This window comes from Argopecten irradians, unplaced genomic scaffold (genome assembly GCF_041381155.1).
Source record: "Argopecten irradians isolate NY unplaced genomic scaffold, Ai_NY scaffold_0586, whole genome shotgun sequence".
Taxonomy (NCBI): domain Eukaryota; kingdom Metazoa; phylum Mollusca; class Bivalvia; order Pectinida; family Pectinidae; genus Argopecten; species Argopecten irradians.
The window spans coordinates 13,204-41,007 of NW_027188053.1; the positions used below are offsets into that span (position 1 = coordinate 13,204).

General features: G+C 38.3%; 1 protein-coding gene across 1 annotated transcript in view; it reads left to right on the forward strand.

Moving 5' to 3' along the window:
• Positions 1 to 348: 348 nt before the first annotated feature.
• LOC138313078 (transducin beta-like protein 3) overlaps positions 349 to 27,804 on the forward strand; it is a gene marked incomplete at its 3' end in the record, with an annotated part of 32,204 nt that continues 4,748 nt past the window's right edge. The window contains 20 exon segments of the mRNA XM_069253727.1: positions 349 to 441; positions 756 to 807; positions 1,053 to 1,148; positions 1,690 to 1,737; positions 3,296 to 3,373; positions 5,571 to 5,719; positions 6,910 to 7,080; positions 8,052 to 8,127; positions 8,397 to 8,493; positions 10,400 to 10,581; positions 12,143 to 12,322; positions 12,324 to 12,338; positions 13,146 to 13,252; positions 14,270 to 14,471; positions 14,841 to 14,930; positions 15,100 to 15,168; positions 16,285 to 16,355; positions 17,305 to 17,461; positions 24,831 to 24,889; positions 25,404 to 25,507. Coding sequence (XP_069109828.1) covers positions 422 to 441; positions 756 to 807; positions 1,053 to 1,148; positions 1,690 to 1,737; positions 3,296 to 3,373; positions 5,571 to 5,719; positions 6,910 to 7,080; positions 8,052 to 8,127; positions 8,397 to 8,493; positions 10,400 to 10,581; positions 12,143 to 12,322; positions 12,324 to 12,338; positions 13,146 to 13,252; positions 14,270 to 14,471; positions 14,841 to 14,930; positions 15,100 to 15,168; positions 16,285 to 16,355; positions 17,305 to 17,461; positions 24,831 to 24,889; positions 25,404 to 25,507 — 2,023 coding nt within the window.

A 27,804-nucleotide genomic window follows, 5' to 3' on the forward strand; every position in this document is an offset into this window, starting at 1 on the left:
CAATAATATATATTAAAAATATATGTTTACTACATATTATTGACAGAACGTCAAACTCCTGTGGTGGCATCTTTTAGTCAGGCCTAAATCAGAGTAAATCCTTGAGGTACGTGCGTTTCATTGAATAAAAGTTTAAAACGCTTCCTGAACACTTCGACTATTTCAAGTTTAAAATTTCATCAAAAGATTGGAAATGAGTTACCTGCTCGCGTACTTCAATTCATCAAATAAAAAAAATAAAAAACATTTCAAAGATGGTTAGAGTCATGGCGCTGTACATTTGAAGAGTTCTGTTTTTATTTTCGTTGCGACTTTAGATCTAGAGTTATCTCCCTTATTAAGATTTACTTCCGTGCACGTGTTGAGAACTCGAGGGACATGCAGATCACAACATAACCACATATTAGCCTACTTTGCTGCAATGGCAAATCTTAAATCAAAGCAAGTGATTCAATAAGTCACACAAGATGCGATAACAGTTTTTCGTCTTAAAAACGATTAGTATGAGTTCACTTAGAAAAGATCTAGAGATCACCAATTTATAAACAGAGCTATGTTGTGCATTTATCACTTAGCCACTTCATCTAAGTTCATTACATCACGAAATGTATTGAATATAGCTTAAAATTATTTGATGAATATTGTATTTTGTATTCCATGTGTTTGTGTATTAAAAACAATGTATGATAATCGTCTTAGCAAAAATGTTGGTAATTATTATAAAATATGTAATTAAGAATTTTCATATTTTACAGCTTTGATGTGCTACGGAAATATGAAGCATTTTACACTGGAGGAAGAATACAGGTACAATAATTTTATTCAGTAGAATAGCATTGTGAAGTTATACAAATAATTTTTATTTTACAGAAAGCTTTGTTAACATACATTGTTTTGCAGTTCGATCATAACTTCATACACAGGTTTCAGTTGATTCCGATAATTTGAATTATCCATTTATCATATTGCTGATTTTTTGTTTGTTTTTGATATTTACACATAATATAGGTCTCATAATAAATCTTGATATCACAATTTCCTTCTGTTTCCAGATCTCTGGCGATGGAGAGTTTATGTTCTGTGGATGTGGTAACAAAGTACAGGTGATAGAGATAGCAACAGGACAGACAAAATTCTCTGTTGGAGAAGTAAGTACCATCTAGTATTACTGGTGTTCAGGGCAATGTCTGTCAGTAAGGGGTCAGTTAGAAGTTGTTAGAGTTATAAATATATAATAATGATTTTCTGTGAAATTCTGATTTTTACCATGCAATCTACAGACTGCAGTGACACAGATAAATACATGCATGTGTGTTTGTAACGTGCAAATGCGCTTACGGAACTCTACTCCAAAATGAAAAATGTAGATGTGTGAATGTTGCAAACGAAATACAATAAATATATTGAAATAAGTATTCGTGTAACTCGATCATTCCATAACATTGTCGACTATAGTCAACAGGATTTTACCCTTCCTCTTCCCCATTACTTGATATTGAGGTTCTTTCTTCACAAAATTTTTCTATCATATGCAAATTTTCAATACAGTGATACATGAAAAGTATTTTAAATTCAAAACAAAGGTTCTAGGTGCTAAATAAATATTTATTTCAACAATTTACAATCTAACAACTGTATTTATGCCAGTAAAATATCGGGATTTATGTGAGTTTTTGTAAAATATTTCAGAAGGAAGAGGAGGACATTTGTGGATTCTGTGTAACACCGGATGATCAGGTATGTTGCTGAGACCATTAATTATGATGGTTTATTCAGAAACTTTAAAGGGACAATTCAGTCGGGCTAATTGTATTACATAACCACGAAGCAAAACATGGCATTAATGTATTTTTCTACATTCCTTATGAAACATATAGCATAAAATATTGTCACATTTCACATCTGTGTTCAGTATTTTGATTGATACCGTTGAAATTCCAAATGGTATAGTAATACGATTAAGAATGTATAATATGTATGTAACCCTGGTCAATACTAGCCGCAATATATCGCTTGGCTACAGAGAACTTCTCTTTAGCTCGTTCGGTTGAGCGTCAGACTAGTAATCCAGAGGTCCCGAGTTCGATCCCTGGCAGAGGCAGGTAATAAATTTATTGTAAACCCTGCACCCTGTTACATTGGCGCCCATGTAGGGACTCGGGAATGATACTTCACGATACCTGCGAAGGAATCGTTGTGACCCCTGGAAACTCGCGGACGAGTTCATTTCTGGAGGGGGAGTATGTAACCCTGGTCAATACTAGCCGCAATATATCGCTTGGCTACAGAGAACTTCTCTTTAGCTCGATCGGTTGAGCGTCAGACTAGTAATCCAGAGGTCCCGAGTACGATCCCTGGCAGAGGCAGGTAATAAATTTATTGTAAACCCTACACCCTGTTATATGTAAGTTGTAACAATATCCGAGCCAATGTCACGTACATGGAACAAATGAAATACATCACAACTGTGGAATTGATGAAATGCGAATTGATGAAATGCTTTTCTAGGCAAGACAATTTACCAAATAAGGTAAACTCACTACTGTAAGAGCCATTTGAGTAGTTTTCAACAAAGATGAATTACCCCACGAGCAACGGCCAGGGTTTGGTATACATGACGTCTGACGTCTGACCACAATGTGTAATGGCGGACAGCGAGCAAGTTTAAACATTTTACATACATTTCACAGCCATGGGGTTTTCTGGCATATAAGAGTAAAACTAACTAATCTTGTTTCCATAAGAACTGGTTTGATGACAACAAGATGATCAACTGCTTCTTCTCAGAAAGCACTGAAGGGATCTGTGCCGAATTTCATATGTAGAATTCCCCTTTCCCCCATAGTGGTACATTATATATTGCAATTTTGAATAAAAAGATGACTGAAAGATATGCATCTTGGATTGAAGTTTGTTATTGCTTTTTCTCAGAAAGTGCTAAAGGGATCACTCTGAAATTTCATATGTTGGTTCTTCTTGATTCCTATAGTTTTTGCCAATTTCATTTTGTGATCTGACCGATAAACAGCTATTTTGGAGTTCTCCATATCCCTTTTGGAATGAATCCAAGCACAACATTGCAGACAGTGGCCATAATAAATTTGAATTTGACAAAGAGAAAAATAGAAAAAGATCCCGGATTTTAGATTATTTTGTCACCCTCAAGTAGAATATCCCTATCCTTCAATCTTATCTACATATTACTGAGTCTTATATTTCCCTTATAGGTATAACATATACAGCTCACAGATCACGATGATACATGGTGTATGTTTTTTTTTTTTTTTTTTTGCAGAATTTGTTGCTTGCTACCCAAAATCTTTTGTTTAGACAATGGAATTGGAAGGAAGGCAATCTTGTGAGGACCTGGAAGGTATGATTCTTGTTTATAATGTAAATGATATTATCAATTACATGTATATAATCTACAGTAAAACAGGATTATGATAATAACCTCATCAGACTTGGGACATTATAAGGCTATAAAACACATGTGATAGGCACCGTGACAAGAAATGAAAAATACTGCATTAAAACCAGGAATTCATTGTAGGGATCTGGTGTGGTTAAAACTATGAACTCATTGTAAGGGTCTGGTGTGGTTAAAACCATGAATTCATTGTAAGGGTCTGGTTTGGTTAAAACTATGAACTCATTGTAGGGGTCTGGTGTGGTTAAAACCATGAACTCATTGTAAGGGTCTGGTGTGGTTAAAACCATGAACTCATTGTAAGGGTCTGGTTTTAACCATGAATTCATTGTAAGGGTCTGGTGTGGTTAAAACCATGAATTCATTGTAAGGGTCTGGTGTGGCTAAAACCATGAATTCATTGTAAGGGTCTGGTGTGGTTAAAACCATGAATTCATTGTAAGGGTCTGGTGTGGTTAAAACCATAAATTCATTGTAAGGGTCTGGTATGGTTAAAACCATGAATTCATTGTAAGGGTCTGGTGTGGTTAAAACCATGAATTTATATTAAGGGTCTGGTGTGGTTAAAACCATGAATTCATAGTAAGGGTCTGGGGTGGGTAAACCCATAAATTCATTGTAAGGGTCATGAGTGGTTAAAACCATAAATTCATTGTAAGGGTCAGGGGTGGTTGAAACAATAAATTCATTGATAGGGTCTGGGGTGGTTGAAACCATAAATTCGTTGTAAGGGTCTGGGTTGGTTAAAACCATAAATTCATTGTAAGGGTCTGGGTTGGTTAAAACCATAAATTCATTGTAAGGGTCTGGGGGTGGTTGAAACCATAAATTCATTGTAAGGGTCTGGGGTGGTTGAAACCATAAATTCATTGTAAGGGTCTGGGTTGGTTAAAACCATGAATTCATAGTAAGGATCTGGTGTGGTTAAAACCATGAATTCATAGTAAGGGTCTGGGGTGGGTAAACCCATAAATTCATTGTAAGGGTCTGGAGTGGGTAAAACCATAAATTCATTGTAAGGGTCTTGGGTGGTTAAAACCATAAATGCATTGTAAGGGTCTGGGGTGGTTAAAACCATGAATTCATAGTAAGGGTCTGGTGTGGGTAAACCCATGAATTCATAGTAAGGGTCTGGGTTTGTTAAAACCATGAATTCATAGTAAGGGTCTGGGGTGGTTAAAACCATGAATTCAGAGGAAGGGTCTGGTGTGGTTAAAACCATGAATTCATAGTAAGGGTCTGGGGTGGGTAAACCCATAAATTCATAGTAAGGGTCTGGGGTGGTTGAAACCATAAATTCATAGTAAGGGTCTTGGGTGGGTAAACCCATATAATTCATTGTAAGGGTCATGGGTGGTTGAAACCATAAATTCATTGTTAGGGTCTGCGGTGGGTGAAACCATAGATTCATTGTAAGGGTCTGGGGTGGTTGAAACCATAAATTCATTGTAAGGGTCTGGGGTGGTTAAAACCATGAATCTATTGTAAGGGTAAAAAAAGGGTCATGTGGCCAATTGAAGAAGATAACAGTATGTTATGCATGTTCCTTTTTCTATAAAGTATGGTTTAAAGTGAATAGTCTGGCAAAAAAATCTGTCTAAAATGACTGTCAAGCTCTGCTTATGTTGTCAAGTTTTGACCATTGAAATAATGAGAAAGCCCTGTGTAAATTTAGCACAGTTCTAAAAATAAATTTGTACAACTCTTTGAAAGCGAGGCTGCTTGAAAATGTCAACACAGACATAGCCAGTCGGGAGGACTTTTAGGATTCCTATAATATAAATTAATTTCTTCGCATGTAGAGCAATTTTGATGAAATATTTTATTTTTCTATTTCATAAGAAATTATACTTGATATCTTAACACAATTTTTACCGACTTTAGACTTCCTTTGTACGACTAAACACTTGTAAGTATGGTAATATGAGAGTGAGGATATTGCCCACTGTATCAATTGCCCTTTCTCTCATGGGGTATTCAAGTCAAGGTTACAGAACATCAGCAAGGAAGGCTCTATGCTTCTAATTTTGTTTCATAGTGTATAAGAACTCAGGTAACCATTAAGATCAAGGTATCTGTTGTTGTTTTAACAATTAACACAACTTATATTTGAGAGAAATTATTACATTAATGATTTCAGGCTATCCATACATCGCCTGTGTCGGTCATGGTCTTTGATAAATCCTCTACTCTACTGGCATCAGGCAGTGCAGATTCTACTATCAAAATGTGGGATATAGAAAAACAGTACTGTACACACAACCTCAAGGGACATCATGGGGTTATAAGGTATGTATAGGTTTGGGCTGTGCTAGCTCTGTTGTTATAAGATATGTATAGGATTTGGCTGTGCTAGCTCTGTTGTTATAAGGTATGTATAGGTTTGGGCCGTGCTAGCTCTGTTGTTATAAGGTATGTATAGGATTGGGCTGTGCTAGCTCTGTTGTTATAAGATATGTATAGGATTTGGATGTGCTAACTCTGTTGTTATAAGGTATGTATAGGATTTGGTCGTGCTAGCTCTGTTGTTATAAGGTATGTATAGGATTGGGCCGTGCTAGCTCTGCTGTTTTAAGGTATGTATAGGATTGGGCCGTGCGAGCTCTGTTGTTATAAGGTATGTATAGGATTGGGCCATGCTAGCTCTACTGTAATGTGATAAGGTATGTATAGGATTGGGCCGTGCTAGCTCTGCTGTTATAAGGTATTTATAGGTTTGGGCCGTACTAGCTCTGTTGTTATAAGGTATGTATAGGATTGGGCCGTGCTAGCTCTGCTGTTATAAGGTATGTATAGGATTGGGCCGTGCTAGCTCTGCTGTTATAAGGTATGTATAGGTTTGGGCCGTGCTAGCTCTGTTGTTATAAGGAATGTATAGGATTGGGCCGTGCTAGCTCAGCTGTTATCAGGTATGTATAAGATTGGGCTGTGCTAGCTCTGCTGTTATCAGGTATGTATAATTCCCATTGGGGTAATTTCAAGTGTTTAAACTTTTAACCTCAAGAAAATCTACTAAGTAACTCCCTATGAAGAAATTAAAGGTAGAGTTTTGCATATTTTGACCTGTTCTTTCTGATGGTATAGTCAGATATTTTACATTTCAATTATTAAAGAATTTGGATTTAAAATAGGGTTTCAAAATCATGAGTCTCCCTCCAAAATAGGGAGATTTGGCAAGGATGTAATATGATAAATATAACATGATAAATGTAACATATAATAAATTTAATATGATTAATGTGATATGATAAATAACCAATGATGATAGATGACCCATGATGATAAATAACCAATGATGATAGATGACCCATGATGATAAATGACCTATGATGATAGATGACCCATGATGATAAATGACCCATGATGATAAATGACCTATGATGATAGATGACCCATGATGATAGATGAACCATGATGATAAATGACCCATGATGATAGATGACCCATGATGATAACAAAACATTATTGTTTACTTACAGTGTTGTAGAGTTTCATCCTGACGCTGACAAACTTCAGCTTTTCTCAGCAGCAGATGACTACAAAGTGCGAGTGTGGGATCTAAGGACTAGTTCATGTATTGCTGCTGTGGAGGCACACGTCAGTGTAGTTACCTGTTTGTGTTTCTCCGAGGATGGACATACATTATACAGGTAAGTCATGTCACCTGTCTACATACAGGTAAGTCATGTCACCTGTCGGTGTATACAGGTAAGTCATGTCACCCGTCTATATACAGGTAAGTCATGTCACCTGTCGGTGTATACAGGTAAGTCATGTCACCTTTCTATGTATATAGGTAAGTTATGTTACCTGTCTGTATATACAGGTAAGTCATATTACCTGTCTGTGTATACAGGTAAGTCATGTTACCTGTCTTTTTCTTATACATGCAATCAATGTTTTACATGTAAATAACCTATATGAAGAGTTGATGTGTACAGATACTGTCACTACTGTCTATAAATACCACACAAGGAGCAAGGGAATAGTTAAGTCTCTAATATTCAATCAATCAGTCTTAAACATGGTCAAATTATCTTATAAATAATCATTTTTAAACCCTAGGAAAGTTGTCTTAATAAGCAGAATAATACAGAGGTGGTTGATAAGGCTTTACCTCTCTATTCCGAATTTGCTTATTACAGAGTTATCTGCACTTGCAGGTAGGTATATATTGTGGCGTCTTGTGTTTGCAAGCGTAACGTCATGCTTTTCAGAGAAAACAGCGTGAATTGTGCTAACAAAATAATGATGTCCACAATCGATACCTACCTGCAAGGGAGCTAACTCTGTCATATGCAAAGACGGAATATTGTTATACGGATTTGATCGACCTAATGAAGACAGCTTGTATGTTTTAATGAGTGGATTTAAAGGGTTACTATTAATAGATGAAATATTTTAAGTTGCCTCCAGTATCTGTTCCACCTTCATTGTTGGGTATACTGAGAGACCAATTTGAGCTCTTTCTGGAAATATTTCAAAACCAAATTTTCATATCATGAAGGTTTGTTCAGTTGGTTTTAAACAAAATTAATCCAGTATATGTGCTTATCAACCTGTGTACTTAAAGCTGGTTTTGTAGAGTGATGTTACCTCTCAGTACTTTGATTCTTTTCAGTGCCGGTAGAGATAGCACAGTAGCTGTGTGGGATGTTGATAAATTGAAGGTTATCAAAACTTTCCCTGTTTTAGAGGTAAGTATCAGGTTAACACTTTCTGTATAATGATTTAGATACACTTGCCTATAACTTTGGCCTCTCAACAAACATTATCAAACTCATTTTTTTTACAATTTAAAGATTAAAAGTCGCTTCAGTTTATGTTTAGACCTTTAAGGTAGTTCATAAAGTGTCGTTATTTTTCAGCCTTAAAAGCAACATTAATAGTTAAGCTACGGAGGCAATTCTGAGGCTATACATGATTTTAGATATTACTATGAATGTGTTTATGTATTTTATGTTAGAGTGTGGAATCGATAATGCTGCTACCTACTGGCGAGTGTTACCCAGATCTGAATATTGATGAAGACTCCCCTCACCTTCTTACAGCTGGTAGCAAAGGTAAAAATAGCACCATTATTAGGTCATCTGACTCGAAGGGTCAGGATCACCTACAGTCATCATGCTTCATCATTTGTCATACGCTACCTTCCATGCGATATCTGTGAACAATTCATTCGAAAGATTTCTTCTCAATAACCAAAAAATCCAGGATACTCATATTAGACATGTAGCATACTGGGATGAAGGGCTACCAAGTTTGTTCAAACAAATGACCTTGACCTTCATTTATGGTCACAGGGGTCAAATGACTGAAATCTGTAATTGACTTCTTGTAAATAACTAGGAGGCCTATAGAGCTGATATTGGGCCTGTGACTTGGTGGGATGAAGGGTTACCAAGTTTGTTCAGATGGATGACCTTGACTTTCATTCAAGGTCACAGGTGTGTCTCAAATTTCATATGTAGGATCCCAGGCAACGATGGTTGACAGTCCATCATATTGGATTATGATTATTTTTATTTCTCAGAAAGTACTGAAGAGATCTCAAATGTCATATGTTGTCAAAGTTTGAAAAGCAGAGAAAAGATCCCTCTTTCCATTGTCAGACATAGATCATTCTTTGATGGGCGCCAAAAGCCCTCTGGCATCTCTTGTCTTGGTTTTATAAACTATGAATCATGAGTTTTGCACTAAAAACACATTTGTCTTCTGATCTAACTTCACTAACCAAGGGATTATTATATCTGCACAATAATCTCCCTGAAACCCTTGGCAGATCTCATGTTAAAAATGAAGTGCCCAACTGCTGGCATTTACATAATAAGCAACTAATGAAAAAGCTTGCATCATTGATCTATGAATTGAAAAAAAATGTCGGCACTCTTTGAAAAACATGTTATATAATGCAACTGATTCGAAATAGCATATTTGTTAGTTATTTGCTTATTAGTTGCAACACCAATTTTTGTGTTCCATGTGTTTCAGTGTCCAATTTTGTCACAAGTTTATCTTTGTATAATTTGTTTAACTTTGTGAAACAGAAACCATGCATGAATTTACTTTTTCTGTCTGTTTGGAGAACAACATATACAAGTGCGTGATCTAGCAGGTCTAAAACTGGGTTTTATTAGTTTAGCCGGAGTACTAGGAGAAAAACCATAGACCAGCAGCCAGTTCCTGGCAACTTTCCCACATGGGATTGGAACTCGCGACCCAGAGGTGGAGGGCTTGTGGTGATACGTCGAGACATCTTAACCACTTGGCCACTGCGGCCCCTAAAACATTTGATAATTGACAGAATAGAAAATATCACCCTTCTAGACTTTACTGGAAGCTGCTGTTGACAAATATAGCATGCTTCAATGGTCACTGCTAGTAAAAGTTACAAGAATTTTCTCTTTCTCAATATTATTTAAAATCCATTTTAATACAAAATTAGTCTATAAATAAAAGGACTTGTACTCCAGGTAACTTTACAAAGGACTATATATTGTGTGTCTTACGCTGTCTTTTCACATTTTAAATTTCTTCTTAAGCTTCCAACTGTAGGAGGTCCAACAAAAATGATGGTCACCACACTCGCCATCTTGAAAACACAGTTATAACTTGTTCTCTGGTGTGAATAAGCTGAAAATTACCTGAGTGTTGTTCTTTTTTGGGTCAATCCGGAATCTAAGATGGAAGCTCCATTCATTTTAGTAAGGGATCAAACTATGTATATATATATATAGTAGTAATTCAATTCACAGCGTTAGGGTCTGGGCAGTTTCTTCTACACAAATTTTCCTTGCTTAAATCAATTGAATTGAATTTCATTCAATTGAATTCCACAATAAGCATGTGGAAACAAGCATGTGATTCTTGTCCAGAAAATATCAGAAATGTTAAGGCATACGTATCCTTTAAAAAACAGATTGTATTTAATAATTTTATGATTTTATATACGTAACATTTCTTCCAAAGGTGTGCTGAAGGTATGGAACTTGGAGAAGACAAGAATAAAGTCAGTGAAGAATATCAACCCATCTGAGGAGCAGAGTATCTTACAGGCGTCCTACTGCCAGGCAAGGAAACAGGTGCTGGTAGTAACGTTTGACCACAGTATCTACCTGCTGGACATCCACTCACTACAGCCACAAAAACAGGTAGGTCATCTGATGGTGTCGTCATCTGACTGTGTTGTTATCTGACTGTGTGGTCATCTGACTGTGTGGTCATCTGATGGTGTGGTCATCTGACTGTGTGGTCATCTGACGGTGTGGTCATCCCTCTGTGTGGTCATCGGATGGTGTGGTCATCAGATGGTGTGGTCATCAGATGGTGTGGTCATCTGACTGTGTGGTCATCTGATGGTGTGGTCATCTGACTGTGTGGTAATCGTATGGTGTGGTCATCTGACTGTGTGGTAATCGTATGGTGTGGTCATCTGACTGTGTGGTCATCTGACTGTGTGGTCATCTGACTGTGTGGTCATCTGATGGTGTGGTCATATGACTGTGGTCATCTGACTGTGTGGTCATCTGACTGTGTGGTCATCTGACGGTGTGGTCATCAGACTGTGTGGTCATCTGACGTTATGGTCATCTGACTGTGTGGCCATCTGATGGTGTGATACTTTTGATATATAGGGTGGGTTGTCTGCCATGTGCCATCCGTAAAGTTCTCTACAAAGTTTGTTTAAATGAATGACCTTCACCTTTATTCCAGGTCACAGGGGTCAAATAGGCTAAAATCTTTTAAAAGACTTCTTGTTAATAGCTAAGAGGCCTAGAGACTTTTTATTTGGCCTGCAGCATTCTGGGATAAAGTGAACCAGGTTTGTTCAAATGAATGACCGTTATTCAAGGTCACAGGGGTCAAATAGGCTAAACATTTTTAAACAATTTCTTGTCATTAACGTAGAGACTTGATATTTGGCCTGTAGCATACTAGAATTAAAGACTACGAAGTTTGTTAAAGTGAATAACCTTTACCTCCTTTTAAGGTTTTCATTGTCATCAAATTGTTTCAGAAACTAAGGAGTTCCTTGTATCCCCTTAATTGTTAGCCACTACTGTACACTGTGACTATGCTGTTTTGTGTCAATTATAAGTCAGATGACTGCAAGGCCCTTCTGCCTCTTGTTATGAATAAGCTATGAATATGTATATGTTGTGACAAAAACCCCATGTTTGTATGTGTTGTGACAAAAAAACACATGAATTAGTGTGTTTTGCGACAAAAAACCATGAATTTGTATGTTTTGTGACCAAAAACCATGAATTTGTATTTGTTGTGACAAAACCCCCATAAATTTGTATGTTTTGTGACAAAAACCCATGAATATGTTTATGTTGTGACAAAAAACCCATGAATTTGTAGCTTTTGTGGCAAAAAACCCCATGAATTTGTATTTGTTGTGACAAAAACCCCATGAATTTGTATGTTTTGTGACAAAACCCCCATGAATTTGTATGTTTTGTGACAAAAACCCCATGAATTTGTATGTTTTGTGACAAAAAACCCATTAGTATGTATATGTTGTGACAAAAAACCCATGAATTTGTATGTTTTGTGACAAAAACCCCATGAATTTGTATGTTTTGTGACAAAACCCCCATGAATTTGTATGTTTTGTGACAAAAAACCCATTAGTATGTATATGCTGTGACCAATAACTGAATGATTTGTATGTATTGTGACCCATTAATTGTGTTGTGATTTTAGTTCTGCGGCTACACAGATGAAGTGCTGGACCTACAGTTACTGGACGACACTCACCTTGTCATGGCCACCAACAGTCAGCACCTCAAAGTGTTTGAGATGGATTCCTGGAACTGTCAGATCCTCCACGGCCACTCCGACATTGTACTCAGCGTGTGTGTACACCACAAACAACACCTCATCCGCTTCATCTTCTAAGGTCAGTCTTACTATATTTTGTTTGATGTCTTACAATATTTGTTTGACATCATACACTTTATTACGTATTATGCCAGGCTAATATGGGGGTTTAGAGATCCCAAAATGATGTGGGAAAAGTACGATTTGTCTTTGATTAGTCCCACCTTATGATGTCGCAAAAATCACATCAAAAGAATGGGTCATACTCACCGGATGGTGGGACTGATCGACGGTAAATTGTACTTTACCCACGTCGTTTTGGGATCTCGAAACCCCCTTATTAAGATGAACCTCAATTGATTGTCTTTTTGTAATGACCTATCTGGCGAACTGTACATTGACAGCATGATTTATTGAGAAAGCACTGTAACAAGAGTTCCCCTATAAAATAATGAGACACACCACTTATATACCGCAGCCTCCGAAAACATACAGGCTTTCACACACTTCACATTGAATACAGGGGTGGACATCCTCGATTGACCATGGCTGTTAATAGGATGTTATGCAGGGGAGGCCATCTTTGTAACGAAGTTAAGTGGGGGTATACTGGAATCAGGTTGTCCGTCTGCCTGTCTGTAGACACAACTTTGTCCGGCAAACTCCTCCAAAATATATAACAGTTTTTGATAAAATTGGTACACAGAATCCTGACATAAAGGGGAGTTAACTATGTTGGGTTCTGCAATGTCCCCTTTTAATGCTATTAATGGAGTTATTACTCAATTTGTGCAGCTGTATTAGTTGTCCACTCTGGCAACAGTTCTAGTTTCATTTTGATTCACAATAAAAGTTGAATATTTACCTGGATATAATCTGGTTCCAGGACAACAGCATACGACTATGGAAGATAGATCCCAGCACTGCCAAAGTAAAGTGTGTAGCAGTAGGCCAAGGTCACACACATGCTGTCAATACCATTGCATTCTCATGGTAAGCATTGTTTCGTTAGATATTGTCCTTTTATATTTCAATGTGCCCTCCTATTTTACAACTTTGTCCTCATCAAAATATTTTATACTGTCTATTTTCATGGTTTCAAATTATTTAATATAATTGATGTTTAGCAACATCTCATTTGAAGCTTAAGACCCTATCCAAGTTTGCTAACAACAGATTTTATGCTCATTCTAAGTTTGTTAATAATAGCTAAACAGAAACTTAAGGTCAGCTCTGAAAATCTTCCTTGTTGTTTGTGTGAGATCTCAGGATCAGATATGTTGTTTGTTTGAGCTCTCAGGATCAGACATGCTGTTTGTTTGAGCTCTCAGGATCTGACATGTTGTTTGTGTGAGCTCTCAGGATCAGACGAGTTGTTTTTGTGAGCTCTCAGGATCAGACATGTTGTTTGTGTGAGCTCTCAGGATCAGACATGTTGACCAGATCTGACATGTTGTTTGTGTGAGCTCTCAGGATCAGACGAGTTGTTTTTGTGAGCTCTCAGGATCAGACATGTTGTTTGTGTGAGCTCTCAGGATCAGACATGTTGTTTGTTTTAACTTTTTCCCAATTTTAAAAACGTGGTTATTAGGAAATTCCGGAATTTCTATAAAATCCCGGATCATCTATTACAATTACCCCAAAATGGCGTCCATTACGATTGCAAATTTTGTGACATTCCATACAAATACAGATAGTCCTATATAACATTAAAACGTAAGTAAAATACATTTCACAGTTGTAAGCAAGTATTTGTTTTGTTGTAATGCTCACAGCTGTAGTCATAAAATTGTATGATGAAGGGCCAGCTTGATTGATTTCTAGGCTTGTTCCGATGCGTCTCTGCTTGACTTCAGGTATGTGAGTATTCAGAATCAGACATGCTGTTTGTGTGAGCTCTCAGGATCAGACATGTTGTTTGTTTGAGCTCTTAGGATCAGACATGCTGTTTGTTTGAGCTCTCAGGATCAAACATGTTGTTTGTGTGAGCTCTCAGGTTTGTGGTTATAGGTTAAATGCAAGAACCCTGGTGAGCGGTGGACAAGACAGTACATTGAAGGTATGGGATATTCCTGAGGAACTAAATGTACAAACCATGGTCAGTCTCCATTCCAAGGTTACAGAAAAAGCTCATGACAAGGACATCAATTCCGTTGCCATGGCGCCAAATGACAAATTCATAGCATCAGGTTCTCAGGACAAAACTATCAAGGTACTTTATTTCACATCAAAAAGAATAAAATCTTGAAATGACTTATTGTGAATAACGAAGAGAGATATGATATTGGGCCTGTGACATGCTGGGATGAAGGGCTACTATGTTTATGAAAAGAATTACCTTGACCTTCATTCAAGTTCACGGCTGTCAAATATAACAGAAACTTAAACTTCAGAAGAATTTCTAGTATACAATTCTTTAATCGTTAGTTGAAGAAAAGGTGAGTATTTTCAGTCTATTTGATTCCTTTTGTATCGATACAAAGCTGTTTTGCTCTACTGTATATTTTGACTGTGCTGTATATCGTGTCAATAATCAGATGATCGTCAAGACCCATGGACCTCTTGTTATTTCTATTCTCAGGTCTGGAACACAAATGACTTGTCGCTATTGGGCGTGATGAGAGGACACAGACGAGGGATTTGGTGTCTTCAATTCTCACCTGTCGATCAGGTCAGCTTTTACTGTTAATTAGCATGGATTGTAACTAAATCTGGCCAGGTGTCATGTCATACATTAACAGATATTTAAATATCATTCTTCATGTCAAGACATCATCTCACTGTCAATATTATAAAATATAGCTGTTTTTCTAAAATTTTCTATATGCATTTTGTTGCAGTGTTTAGCTACATCATCAGCCGATGGCACTATCAAGATTTGGTCACTGTCTGATTTCTCCTGTAGGATGGTAAGCATGGTGTGATTTCTGTAAAGCTAGCTATTTTGATGTAGACCATAGAACCATGGGAATTTTACATGCATTAATATTGTTTATGCTAGACCAGGACAACTGTTTATCAACGACGATTTAATGCACAAGATGGAACAGCCATTTTGACGGTGATGAGTTGACGTCACCACGTCAACATTAGTGATGTCATAATGTTCACATTTTGGGTGTCAGTTATACTCTCATATTCTTCACTTTGCCTTGGTTAGTTTATATAGTAGAAGTGACAAGTAAATGTAAATATATGGATGTAGACCATAGAACCATGGGAAGTCACTTTAATGCTTATATTTACATATTCACGTTTTGGGTGTTAGTTATACCCTCATAGATGTCACTTTGCCTTGGTTAGTTTATATAGTAGAAATAGCAACATAATGTACATATACAGTAATATCAGATTTAAAGTAAGTATAAATTATGTACATATACGGTAATATCAGATTCAATGTTAGTGTAATATCAGATTCAATGTTAGTGTAAATATAATATAAGATTCAATGTTAGTGTAATATCAGATTCAATGTTAGTGTAATATCAGATTCAATGTTAGTGTAAATATAATATAAGATTCAATGTTAGTGTAATATCAGATTCAATGTTAGTGTAACATCAGATTCAATGTCAGTGTAACATCAGATTCAATGTTAGTGTAATATCAGATTCAATGTAAGTGTAATATCAGATTCAATGTTAGTGTAATATCAGATTGAATGATAGTGTAACATCAGATTCAATGTTAGTGTAATATCAGATTAAATGTTAGTGTAATATCAGATTCAATGTTAGTGTAATATCAGATTCAATGTATGTATAATATCAGATTCAATGTTAGTGTAATATCAGATTCATTGTTAGTGTAATATCAGATTAAATGTTAGTGTAAATATAATATCAGATTCAATGTTAGTGTAAATATAATATCAGATTCAATGTTAGTGTAAAATCAGATTCAATGTTAGTGTAATATCAGATTCAATGTTAGTGTAATATCAGATTCAATGTTAGTATAATATCAGATTCAATGTTAGTGTAATATCAAATTAAATGTTAGAATATGGTTTCTCTTTTCAGACATTTGAAGGACATGATAGCTCTGTGTTAAGAGTGATATTTCTTACAAGAGGAATGCAGTTAATGTCTTGGTAAGGTGATATACACGATACAAATGTCCTTGTCACCTTCTAACTTCATTTATAAAAAAGTCAAGTTCTTTTGCCATTCATCACTCAGTAAAAATTCCAAGTATAGAAGAAGTCTATGCTAATTATAGAATATACAGTCAAACATGTTTACAGCGAACACTCTTACAGCAAATTCATGGTTACGGTGTAGTAAATTTCAATCCCCAGTAAGGTTCCTATGTGTGTAACGAACTATGCTGATAATGAAGTGATTTTGTTGGTGCCAGAGGTTTGATATAGTGCTTACTGTATATACATCAGTCAAACCCTATAACAACCGCTAATGACATAAAAACAGTCACTATAGACAGGTTGCCTTCATAGACAGGTTGAAGCTTTCGATCCGCCCAATACATATAACAGAAATATATTAATGCACAACAGACCTGCTATCGTATATATATATTTATTGCCATGCATCATTAGCCCACCATCATCAGATGGTGGTCCGTCTGTTTGTCCTTCTGTTCGTTAACAATTCTTGTTTCGACTATTTCTCAGAAACTACTGGAGGGATCTTTCTCAAATTGCATATGTAGGTCCCCCTCTAACCCAAGTTGTGCATATTGCATTTTGGGACTGTACTAGAGGGATTTCTTAATTCCATTTATACATGTAGTATGAAGTCAAAGTTTGAAAAGCAGAGAAAAGATCCCTCTTTCCAGTGTCAGACATAGATCATTCTTTCGTGGGCGCCTCTAGGATATCTTGTTAAGTATTGTTGAGTGTTCAATATTGTTTCAGTGATATTACAATACAAAGTGTATTTTGGAGTTGACATGGAAAGCTGAGATGACTCAACAAACCTTGTCATCTCAGCTTTCTTAAGTCTTGCACCAAAATAAACCTTGTATTGTAAGATACTGACTATGTACTGTAAACATCATGTACCATTACCATCTGTTAACAGTGGCTCTGATGGCCTCCTGAAACTCTGGACGATAAAAAATAACGAGTGTGTGAAGACGTTTGATGAACACGAAAATAAAGTCTGGGCCCTGTGTAGTAACAAACAGGAGAACCAAATCATCACTGGTGGTGCTGATTCAACTGTTATTGTATGGAAGGTAAGTTACACAGCATTACTGGTGGTGCTGATTCAACTGTCATTGTATGGATGGTAGGTTACACAACATCACTGGTGGTGCTGATTCAACTGTCATTGTATGGAAGGTAGGTTACACAACATCACTGGTGGTGCTGATTCAACTGTTATTGTATGGAAGGTAGGTTACACAGCATTACTGGTGGTGCTGATTCAACTGTCATTGTATGGAAGGTAGGTTACACAACATTACTGGTGGTGCTGATTCAACTGTCATTGTATGGAAGGTAGGTTACACAACATCACTGGTGGTGCTGATTCAACTGTAATTGTATAGAAGGTAGGTTACACAGCAATACTGGTGGTTCTGATTCAACTGTCATTGTATGGAAGGTAGGTTACACAACATCACTGGTGGTGCTGATTCAACTGTTATTGTATAGAAGGTAGGTTACACAACATTGCTGGTGGTGCTGATTCAACTGTCATTGTATGGAAGGTAGGTTACACAACATCACTGGTGGTTCTGATTCAACTGTCATTGTATGGAAGGTAGGTTACACAACATTACTGGTGGTGCTGATTCAACTGTCATGGTATGGAAGGTAGGTTACACAACATCACTGGTGCTGCCGATTTAACTGTTATTGTATGGAAGGTAGGTTACACAACATCACTGGTGGTGCTGATTTAACTGTCATTGTATGGAAGGTAGGTTACACAACATTACTGGTGACGCTGATTCAACTGTTATTGTATGGAAGGTAGGTTACACAACATCACTGGTGGTGCTGATTCAACTGTTATTGTATGGAAGGTAGGTTACACAACATCACTGGTGGTGCTGATTCAACTGTCACTGTATGGAAGGTAGGTTACACAACATCACTGGTGCTGCCGATTTAACTGTCATTGTATGGAAGGTAGGTTACACAACATTACTGGTGACGCTGATTCAACTGTTATTGTATGGAAGGTAGGTTACACAACATCACTGGTGGTGCTGATTCAACTGTCACTGTATGGAAGGTAGGTTACACAACATCACTGGTGCTGCCGATTTAACTGTCATTGTATGGAAGGTAGGTTACACAACATTACTGGTGACGCTGATTCAACTGTTATTGTATGGAAGGTAGGTTACATAACATCACTGGTGGTGCTGATTCAACTGTCACTGTATGGAAGGTAGGTTACACAACATTACTGGTGGTGCTGATTCAACTGTCATGGTATGGAAGGTAGGTTACACAACATCACTGGTGGTGCTGATTCAACTGTCATGGTATGGAAGGTAGGTTACACAACAGCACTGGTGGTGCCGATTTAACTGTCATTGTATGGAAGGTAGGTTACACAACATTACTGGTGACGCTGATTCAACTGTTATTGTATGGAAGGTAGGTTACACAACATCACTGTTGGTGCTGATTCAACTGTCATTGTATGGAAGGTAGGTTACACAACATTACTGGTGGTGCTGATTCAACTGTCATGGTATGGAAGGTAGGTTACACAACATCACTGGTGGTGCTGATTCAACTGTCACTGTATGGAAGGTAGGTTACACAACATTACTGGTGGTGCTGATTCAACTGTTATTGTATGGAAGGTAGGTTACACAACATTACTGGTGGTGCTGATTCAACTGTCATTGTATGGAAGGTAAGTTACACAACATCACTGGTGACGCTGATTCAACTGTCATTGTATGGAAGGTAGGTTACACAACATTACTGGTGGTGCTGATTCAACTCATTGTATGGAAGGTAGGTTACACAACATCACTGGTGGTCCTGATTCAACTGTCATTGTATGGAAGGTAGGTTACACAGCAATACTGGTGGTGCTGATTCAACTGTTATTGTATGGAAGGTAGGTTACATAACATCACTGGTGGTGCTGATTCAACTGTCATTGTATGGAAGGTAGGTTACACAGCAATACTGGTGGTGCTGATTCAACTGTTATTGTATGGAAGGTAGGTTACACAACATCACTGGTGGTGCTGATTTAACTGTCATTGTATGGAAGGTAGGTTACACAACATTACTGGTGGTGCTGATTCAACTGTCATGGTATGGAAGGTAGGTTACACAACATCACTGGTGGTGCTGATTCAACTGTCATTGTATGGAAGGTAGGTTACACAGCAATACTGGTGGTTCTGATTCAACTGTCACTGTATGGAAGGTAGGTTACACAACATTACTGGTGGTGCTGATTCAACTGTCATGGTATGGAAGGTAGGTTACACAACATCACTGGTGGTGCCGATTTAACTGTCATTGTATGGAAGGTAGGTTACACAACATTACTGGTGACGCTGATTCAACTGTCACTGTATGGAAGGTAGGTTACACAGCAATACTGGTGGTGCTGATTCAACTGTTATTGTATGGAAGGTAGGTTACACAACATCTCTGGTGGTGCTGATTCAACTGTCATTGTATGGAAGGTAGGTTACACAACATCACTGGTGCTGCCGATTCAACTGTCATTGTATGGAAGGTAAGTTACACAGCAATACTGGTGGTGCTGATTCAACTGTTATTGTATGGAAGGTAGGTTACACAACATCTCTGGTGGTGCTGATTCAACTGTCATTGTATGGAAGGTAGGTTACACAACATCACTGGTGGTTCTGATTCAACTGTCATTGTATGGAAGGTAGGTTACATAACATCTCTGGTGGTCCTGATTCAACTGTCATTGTATGGAAGGTAAGTTACACAACATCACTGGTGGTTCTGATTCAACTGTCATTGTATGGAAGGTAAGTTACACAACATCACTGGTGGTGCTGATTCAACTGTGATTGTATGGAAGGCAGGTTACACAACATTACTGGTGGTGCTGATTCAACTGTCATTGTATGGAAGGTAGGTTACACAACATTACTGGTGGTGCTGATTCAACTGTCATTGTATGGAAGGTAGGTTACACAACATCACTGGTGGTGCTGATTCAACTGTCATTGTATGGAAGGTAGGTTACACAACATTGCTGGTGGTGCTGATTCAACTGTCATTGTATGGAAGGTAGGTTACACAACATCACTGGTGGTGCTGATTTAACTGTCATTGTATGGAAGGTAGGTTACACAACATTACTGGTGACGCTGATTCAACTGTTATTGTATAGAAGGTAGGTTACACAACATCACTGGTGCTGCCGATTCAACTGTCATTGTATGGAAGGTAGGTTACACAGCAATACTGGTGGTGCTGATTCAACTGTTATTGTATGGAAGGTAGGTTACACAACATCTTTGGTGGTGCTGATTCAACTGTCATTGTATGGAAGGTAGGTTACACAACATCATTGGTGGTGCTGATTCAACTGTCATTGTATGGAAGGTAGGTTACACAACATTACTGGTGGTGCTGATTCAACTGTCATGGTATGGAAGGTAGGTTACACAACATTACTGGTGGTGCTGATTCAACTGTCATTGTATGGAAGGTAGGTTACACAACATCACTGGTGGTTCTGATTCAACTGTCATTGTATGGAAGGTAGGTTACACAACATTACTGGTGGTGCTGATTCAACTGTTATTGTATGGAAGGTAGGTTACACAACATTGCTGGTGGTGCTGATTCAACTGTCATTGTATGGAAGGTAGGTTACACAACATTACTGGTGGTGCTGATTCAACTGTCATTGTATGGAAGGTAGGTTACACAACTTACTGGTGGTGCTGATTCAACTGTCATTGTATGGAAGGTAGGTTACACAACATCACTGGTGGTTCTGATTCAACTGTCATTGTATGGAAGGTAGGTTACACAACATTACTGGTGGTGCTGATTCAACTGTTATTGTATGGAAGGTAGGTTACACAACATCACTGGTGGTGCTGATTCAACTGTCATTGTATGGAAGGTAGGTTACACAACATCACTGGTGGTGCTGATTCAACTGTTATTGTATAGAAGGTAGGTTACACAACATTACTGGTGGTGCTGATTCAACTGTCATTGTATGGAAGGTAAGTTACACAACATTACTGGTGACGCTGATTCAACTGTTATTGTATGGAAGGTAGGTTACACAACATTACTGGTGGTGCTGATTCAACTGTCATTGTATGGAAGGTAGGTTACACAACATCACTGGTGGTGCTGATTCAACTGTCATTGTATAGAAGGTAGGTTACACAACATTACTGGTGGTGCTGATTCAACTGTCATTGTATGGAAGGTAGGTTACACAACATCACTGGTGCTGCCGATTTAACTGTCATTGTATGGAAGGTAGGTTACACAGCATTACTGGTGGTGCTGATTCAACTGTCATTGTATGGATGGTAGGTTACACAACATCACTGGTGGTGCTGATTCAACTGTCATTGTATGGAAGGTAGGTTACACAACAGTACTGGTGGTGCTGATTCAACTGTCATTGTATAGAAGGTAGGTTACACAACATCACTGGTGGTGCTGATTCAACTGTTATTGTATAGAAGGTAGGTTACACAACATTACTGGTGGTGCTGATTCAACTGTCATTGTATGGAAGGTAGGTTACACAACATCACTGGTGGTGCTGATTCAACTGTCACTGTATGGAAGGTAGGTTACTCAACATCACTGGTGGTGCTGATTCAACTGTCATGGTATGGAAGGTAGGTTACACAACATCACTGGTGGTGCCGATTTAACTGTCATTGTATGGAAGGTAGGTTACACAACATTACTGGTGACGCTGATTCAACTGTCACTGTATGGAAGGTAGGTTACACAGCAATACTGGTGGTGCTGATTCAACTGTTATTGTATGGAAGGTAGGTTACACAACATCTCTGGTGGTGCTGATTCAACTGTCATTGTATGGAAGGTAGGTTACACAACATCACTGGTGCTGCCGATTCAACTGTCATTGTATGGAAGGTAGGTTACACAGCAATACTGGTGGTGCTGATTCAACTGTTATTGTATGGAAGGTAGGTTACACAACATCTCTGGTGGTGCTGATTCAACTGTCATTGTATGGAAGGTAGGTTACACAACATCACTGGTGGTTCTGATTCAACTGTCATTGTATGGAAGGTAGGTTACACAACATCTCTGGTGGTTCTGATTCAACTGTCATTGTATGGAAGGTAAGTTACACAACATCACTGGTGGTGCTGATTCAACTGTGATTGTATGGAAGGCAGGTTACACAACATCACTGGTGGTTCTGATTCAACTGTCATTGTATGGAAGGTAAGTTACACAACATCACTGGTGGTTCTGATTCAACTGTCATTGTATGGAAGGTAAGTTACACAACATCACTGGTGGTGCTGATTCAACTGTGATTGTATGGAAGGCAGGTTACACAACATTACTGGTGGTGCTGATTCAACTGTCATTGTATGGAAGGTAGGTTACACAACATTACTGGTGGTGCTGATTCAACTGTCATTGTATGGAAGGTAGGTTACACAACATCACTGGTGGTGCTGATTCAACTGTCATTGTATGGAAGGTAGGTTACACAACATCACTGGTGGTGCTGATTCAACTGTCATTGTATGGAAGGTAGGTTACACAACATCACTGGTGGTGCTGATTTAACTGTCATTGTATGGAAGGTAGGTTACACAACATTACTGGTGACGCTGATTCAACTGTTATTGTATAGAAGGTAGGTTACACAACATCACTGGTGCTGCCGATTCAACTGTCATTGTATGGAAGGTAGGTTACACAGCAATACTGGTGGTGCTGATTCAACTGTCATTGTATGGAAGGTAGGTTACACAACATCTTTGGTGGTGCTGATTCAACTGTCATTGTATGGAAGGTAGGTTACACAACATCATTGGTGGTGCTGATTCAATTGTCATTGTATGGAAGGTAGGTTACACAACATTACTGGTGGTGCTGATTCAACTGTCATTGTATGGAAGGTAGGTTACACAACATTACTGGTGGTGCTGATTCAACTGTCATTGTATGGAAGGTAGGTTACACAACATCACTGGTGGTTCTGATTCAACTGTCATTGTATGGAAGGTAGGTTACACAACATTACTGGTGGTGCTGATTCAACTGTTATTGTATGGAAGGTAGGTTACACAACATTGCTGGTGGTGCTGATTCAACTGTCATTGTATGGAAGGTAGGTTACACAACATTACTGGTGGTGCTGATTCAACTGTCATTGTATGGAAGGTAGGTTACACAACATTACTGGTGGTGCTGATTCAACTGTCATTGTATGGAAGGTAGGTTACACAACATCACTGGTGGTTCTGATTCAACTGTCATTGTATGGAAGGTAGGTTACACAACATTACTGGTGGTGCTGATTCAACTGTTATTGTATGGAAGGTAGGTTACACAACATCACTGGTGGTGCTGATTCAACTGTCATTGTATGGAAGGTAGGTTACACAACATCACTGGTGGTGCTGATTCAACTGTTATTGTATAGAAGGTAGGTTACACAACATTACTGGTGGTGCTGATTCAACTGTCATTGTATGGAAGGTAAGTTACACAACATTACTGGTGACGCTGATTCAACTGTTATTGTATGGAAGGTAGGTTACACAACATTACTGGTGGTGCTGATTCAACTGTCATTGTATGGAAGGTAGGTTACACAACATCACTGGTGGTGCTGATTCAACTGTTATTGTATAGAAGGTAGGTTACACAACATTACTGGTGGTGCTGATTCAACTGTCATTGTATGGAAGGTAGGTTACACAACATCACTGGTGCTGCCGATTTAACTGTCATTGTATGGAAGGTAGGTTACACAGCATTACTGGTGGTGCTGATTCAACTGTCATTGTATGGATGGTAGGTTACACAACATCACTGGTGGTGCTGATTCAACTGTCATTGTATGGAAGGTAGGTTACACAACAGTACTGGTGGTGCTGATTCAACTGTCATTGTATAGAAGGTAGGTTACACAACATCACTGGTGGTGCTGATTCAACTGTCATTGTATGGAAGGTAGGTTACACAACATCACTGGTGGTGCTGATTCAACTGTCACTGTATGGAAGGTAGGTTACTCAACATCACTGATGGTGCTGATTCAACTGTCATTGTATGGAAGGTAGGTTACACAACATCACTGGTGCTGCCGATTTAACTGTTATTGTATAGAAGGTAGGTTCACAACCGTCTAGACACAACTATCTGGCAAACTCCTCCTAAACTTCTTGAAAGTTTTTGACAAAATTTGTTACACAGAACCCTGACATAAAGAGGAGTTCAGTAAACAATATAGGGTTCTGCTATGTTCCTTATTAATGGAGGTATTACTAAATTTGTGCAGCGGGGGTATTAGTCCACTCTGGCGACAGTTCTAGTTGTGATTGTGAATACATTATGTGTTTGTTTCTGTAATTGTGATGGTGAATGTGTGTTTTTTCACAGGATGTTACACAGGAGGAGAAAGATGGAGATCGTGCAAAGGAGGAGGAGTTTATATTACAGTAGGTATTCCACCCCTGGGGACACTATTGGACTCTTCTGAGTCTAAGACTGGAACTGTGTATTATGTAATTGGAGGGGTAAATGAGTTATATTTGTAAAGAAGGGATCGAAAAGTAAACAAAGTTGGTTCAATGAAACTAGACAACCACAGTGTGGACAATCTAGGGGGTGGTGGAAGTTGGGATGTCTCTCTAGTCTTTATGTAGAGATCGCAAAACCCCACTGAGACAATGTTGGCAACCATATGTAGATGTGCAGCAAAGATTTATATTCCAAAATATTTGGTTGCCATGTTAACCAGATCACTATACGCAGTTTTTGTAAAATGGCTAAAACTCATATTAATAATTGCCATCATGGTAATGGTTACAGGGGGTCGATGTATAAGTTCTGTTTCTTTGTAACTTTCCTTCATGGAATTCACAGAATTATTTTGAAGTACCTCTATATATATGCACCTACCTACTGTTTTCTGGGGTAATGATGTTGACTGTTCATATTATTTTATTTCAGTGAACAAACTTTATCAAACCTTATTCAGCAAAAGAAGTTCCTGAAAGCCATTATATTAGCCATCCGACTGGAGCAGCCGTTCAGAGTCCTCAAAATAATGAAAGGTTTGTTGAATGGTCCAGTACATTCTAAGGCACTAACACGGTCCAGTACATTTTCAGGCACTAACATGGTCCAGTATCCTAAGGCACTAACACGGTCCAGTACATTCTAAGGCACTAACACGGTCCAGTACATTCTAAGGCACTAACACGGTCCAGTACATTTTCAGGCACTAACATGGTCCAGTATATTCTAAGGCACTAACACGGTCCAGTACATTCTAAAGCACTCATACGGTCCAGTACATTCTAAAGCACTCACACGGTCCAGTACATTCTAAGGCACTAACACGGTCCAGTACATTCTAAAGCACTAACACAGTCCAGTACATTCTAAGGCACTAACATGGTCCAGTACATTCTAAAGCACTAACACGGTCCAGTACATCCTAAGGCACTAACATGGTCCAGTACATCCTAAGGCACTAACATGGTCCAGTACATCCTAAGGCACTAACATGGTCCAGTGCATTCTAAGGCACTAACATGGTCCAGTACATTCTAAAGCACTCACACGGTCCAGTACATTCTAAAGCACTCACACGGTCCAGTACATTCTAAGGCACTAACATGGTCCAGTACATTCTAAGGTACTAACATGGTCCAGTACATTCTAAAGCACTCACACGGTCCAGTACATTCTAAAGCACTAACACGGTCCAGTACATTCTAAGGCACTAACATGGTCCAGTACATTCTAAGGTACTAACACTGTCCAGTACATTCTAAGACACTAACACAGTCCAGTACATCCTAAGGCACTAACACAGTCCAGTACATTCTAAGGCACTAACACGGTCCAGTACATTCTAAGACACTAACACAGTCCAGTACATCCTAAGGCACTAACACAGTCCAGTACATTCTAAGGCACTAACACTGTCCAGTACATCCTAAGGCACTAACACGGTCCAGTACATCCAAAGGCACTTACACAGTCCAATGCACTTTAAGGCACTAACACGGTCCAGTACATTCTAAGGCACTAACACGGTCCAGTACATTCTAAGGCACTAACACGGTCCAGTACATTCTAAGGCACTAACACGGTCCAGTACATTCTAAGGCACTAACACGGTCCAGTGCATCCTAAGGCACTAACACAGTCCAGTACATTCTAAGGCACTAACACGGTCCAGTGCATTCTAAGGCACTAACACGGTCCAGTACATTCTATGTCACTTACACGGCCCAGTACATCCAGTACATTAACATGTCCAAAAATTGCCAGATATAATGAAATACTTCCAAGCGTTACCACGTTAGATAACAGCTACTGTACAGAAAGCTGCTGACCATTATAGAATACCATGAAAGATGAGTGATTATATCTGTAGCTAATCCAGTGGGGTGATCTGTGAATGTATCAGATTTTTCTCCAGTGTGGTGATCTGTGAATGTATCAGATTATATCTGTAGCTAATCCAGTGTGGTGATCTGTGAATGTATCAGATTATATCTGTAGCTAATCCAGTGGGGTGATCTGTGAATGTGTCAGATTATATCTGTAGCTAATCCAGTGTGGTGATCTGTGAATGTATCAGATTATATCTGTAGCTAATCCAGTGTGGTGATCTATGAATGTGTCAGATTATATCTGTAGCTAATCCAGTGTGGTGATCTGTGAATGTATCAGATTATATCTGTAGCTAATCCAGTATGGTGATCTGTGAATGTATCAGATTATATCTGTAGCTAATCCAGTGTGGTGATCTGTGAATATGTCAGATTATATCTGTAGCTAATCCAGTGGGGTGATCTGTGAATATGTCAGATTATATCTGTAGCTAATCCAGTGTGGTGATCTATGAATGTATCAGATTATATCTGTAGCTAATCCAGTGTGGTGATCTGTGAATGTATCAGATTTTTCTCCAGTGTGGTGATCTGTGAATATGTCAGATTATATCTGTAGCTAATCCAGTGTGGTGATCTGTGAATATGTCAGATTATATCTGTAGCTAATCCAGTGTGGTGATCTGTGAATATGTCAGATTATATCTGTAGCTAATCCAGTGTGGTGATCTATGAATGTGTCAGATTATATCTGTAGCTAATCCAGTGTGGTGATCTGTGAATGTATCAGATTATATCTGTAGCTAATCCAGTGTGGTGATCTGTGAATGTATCAGATTTTTCTCCAGTGTGGTGATCTGTGAATATGTCAGATTATATCTGTAGCTAATCCAGTGGGGTGATCTGTGAATGTATCAGATTTTTCTCCAGTGTGGTGATCTGTGAATATGTCAGATTATATCTGTAGCTAATCCAGTGTGGTGATCTGTGAATGTATCAGATTT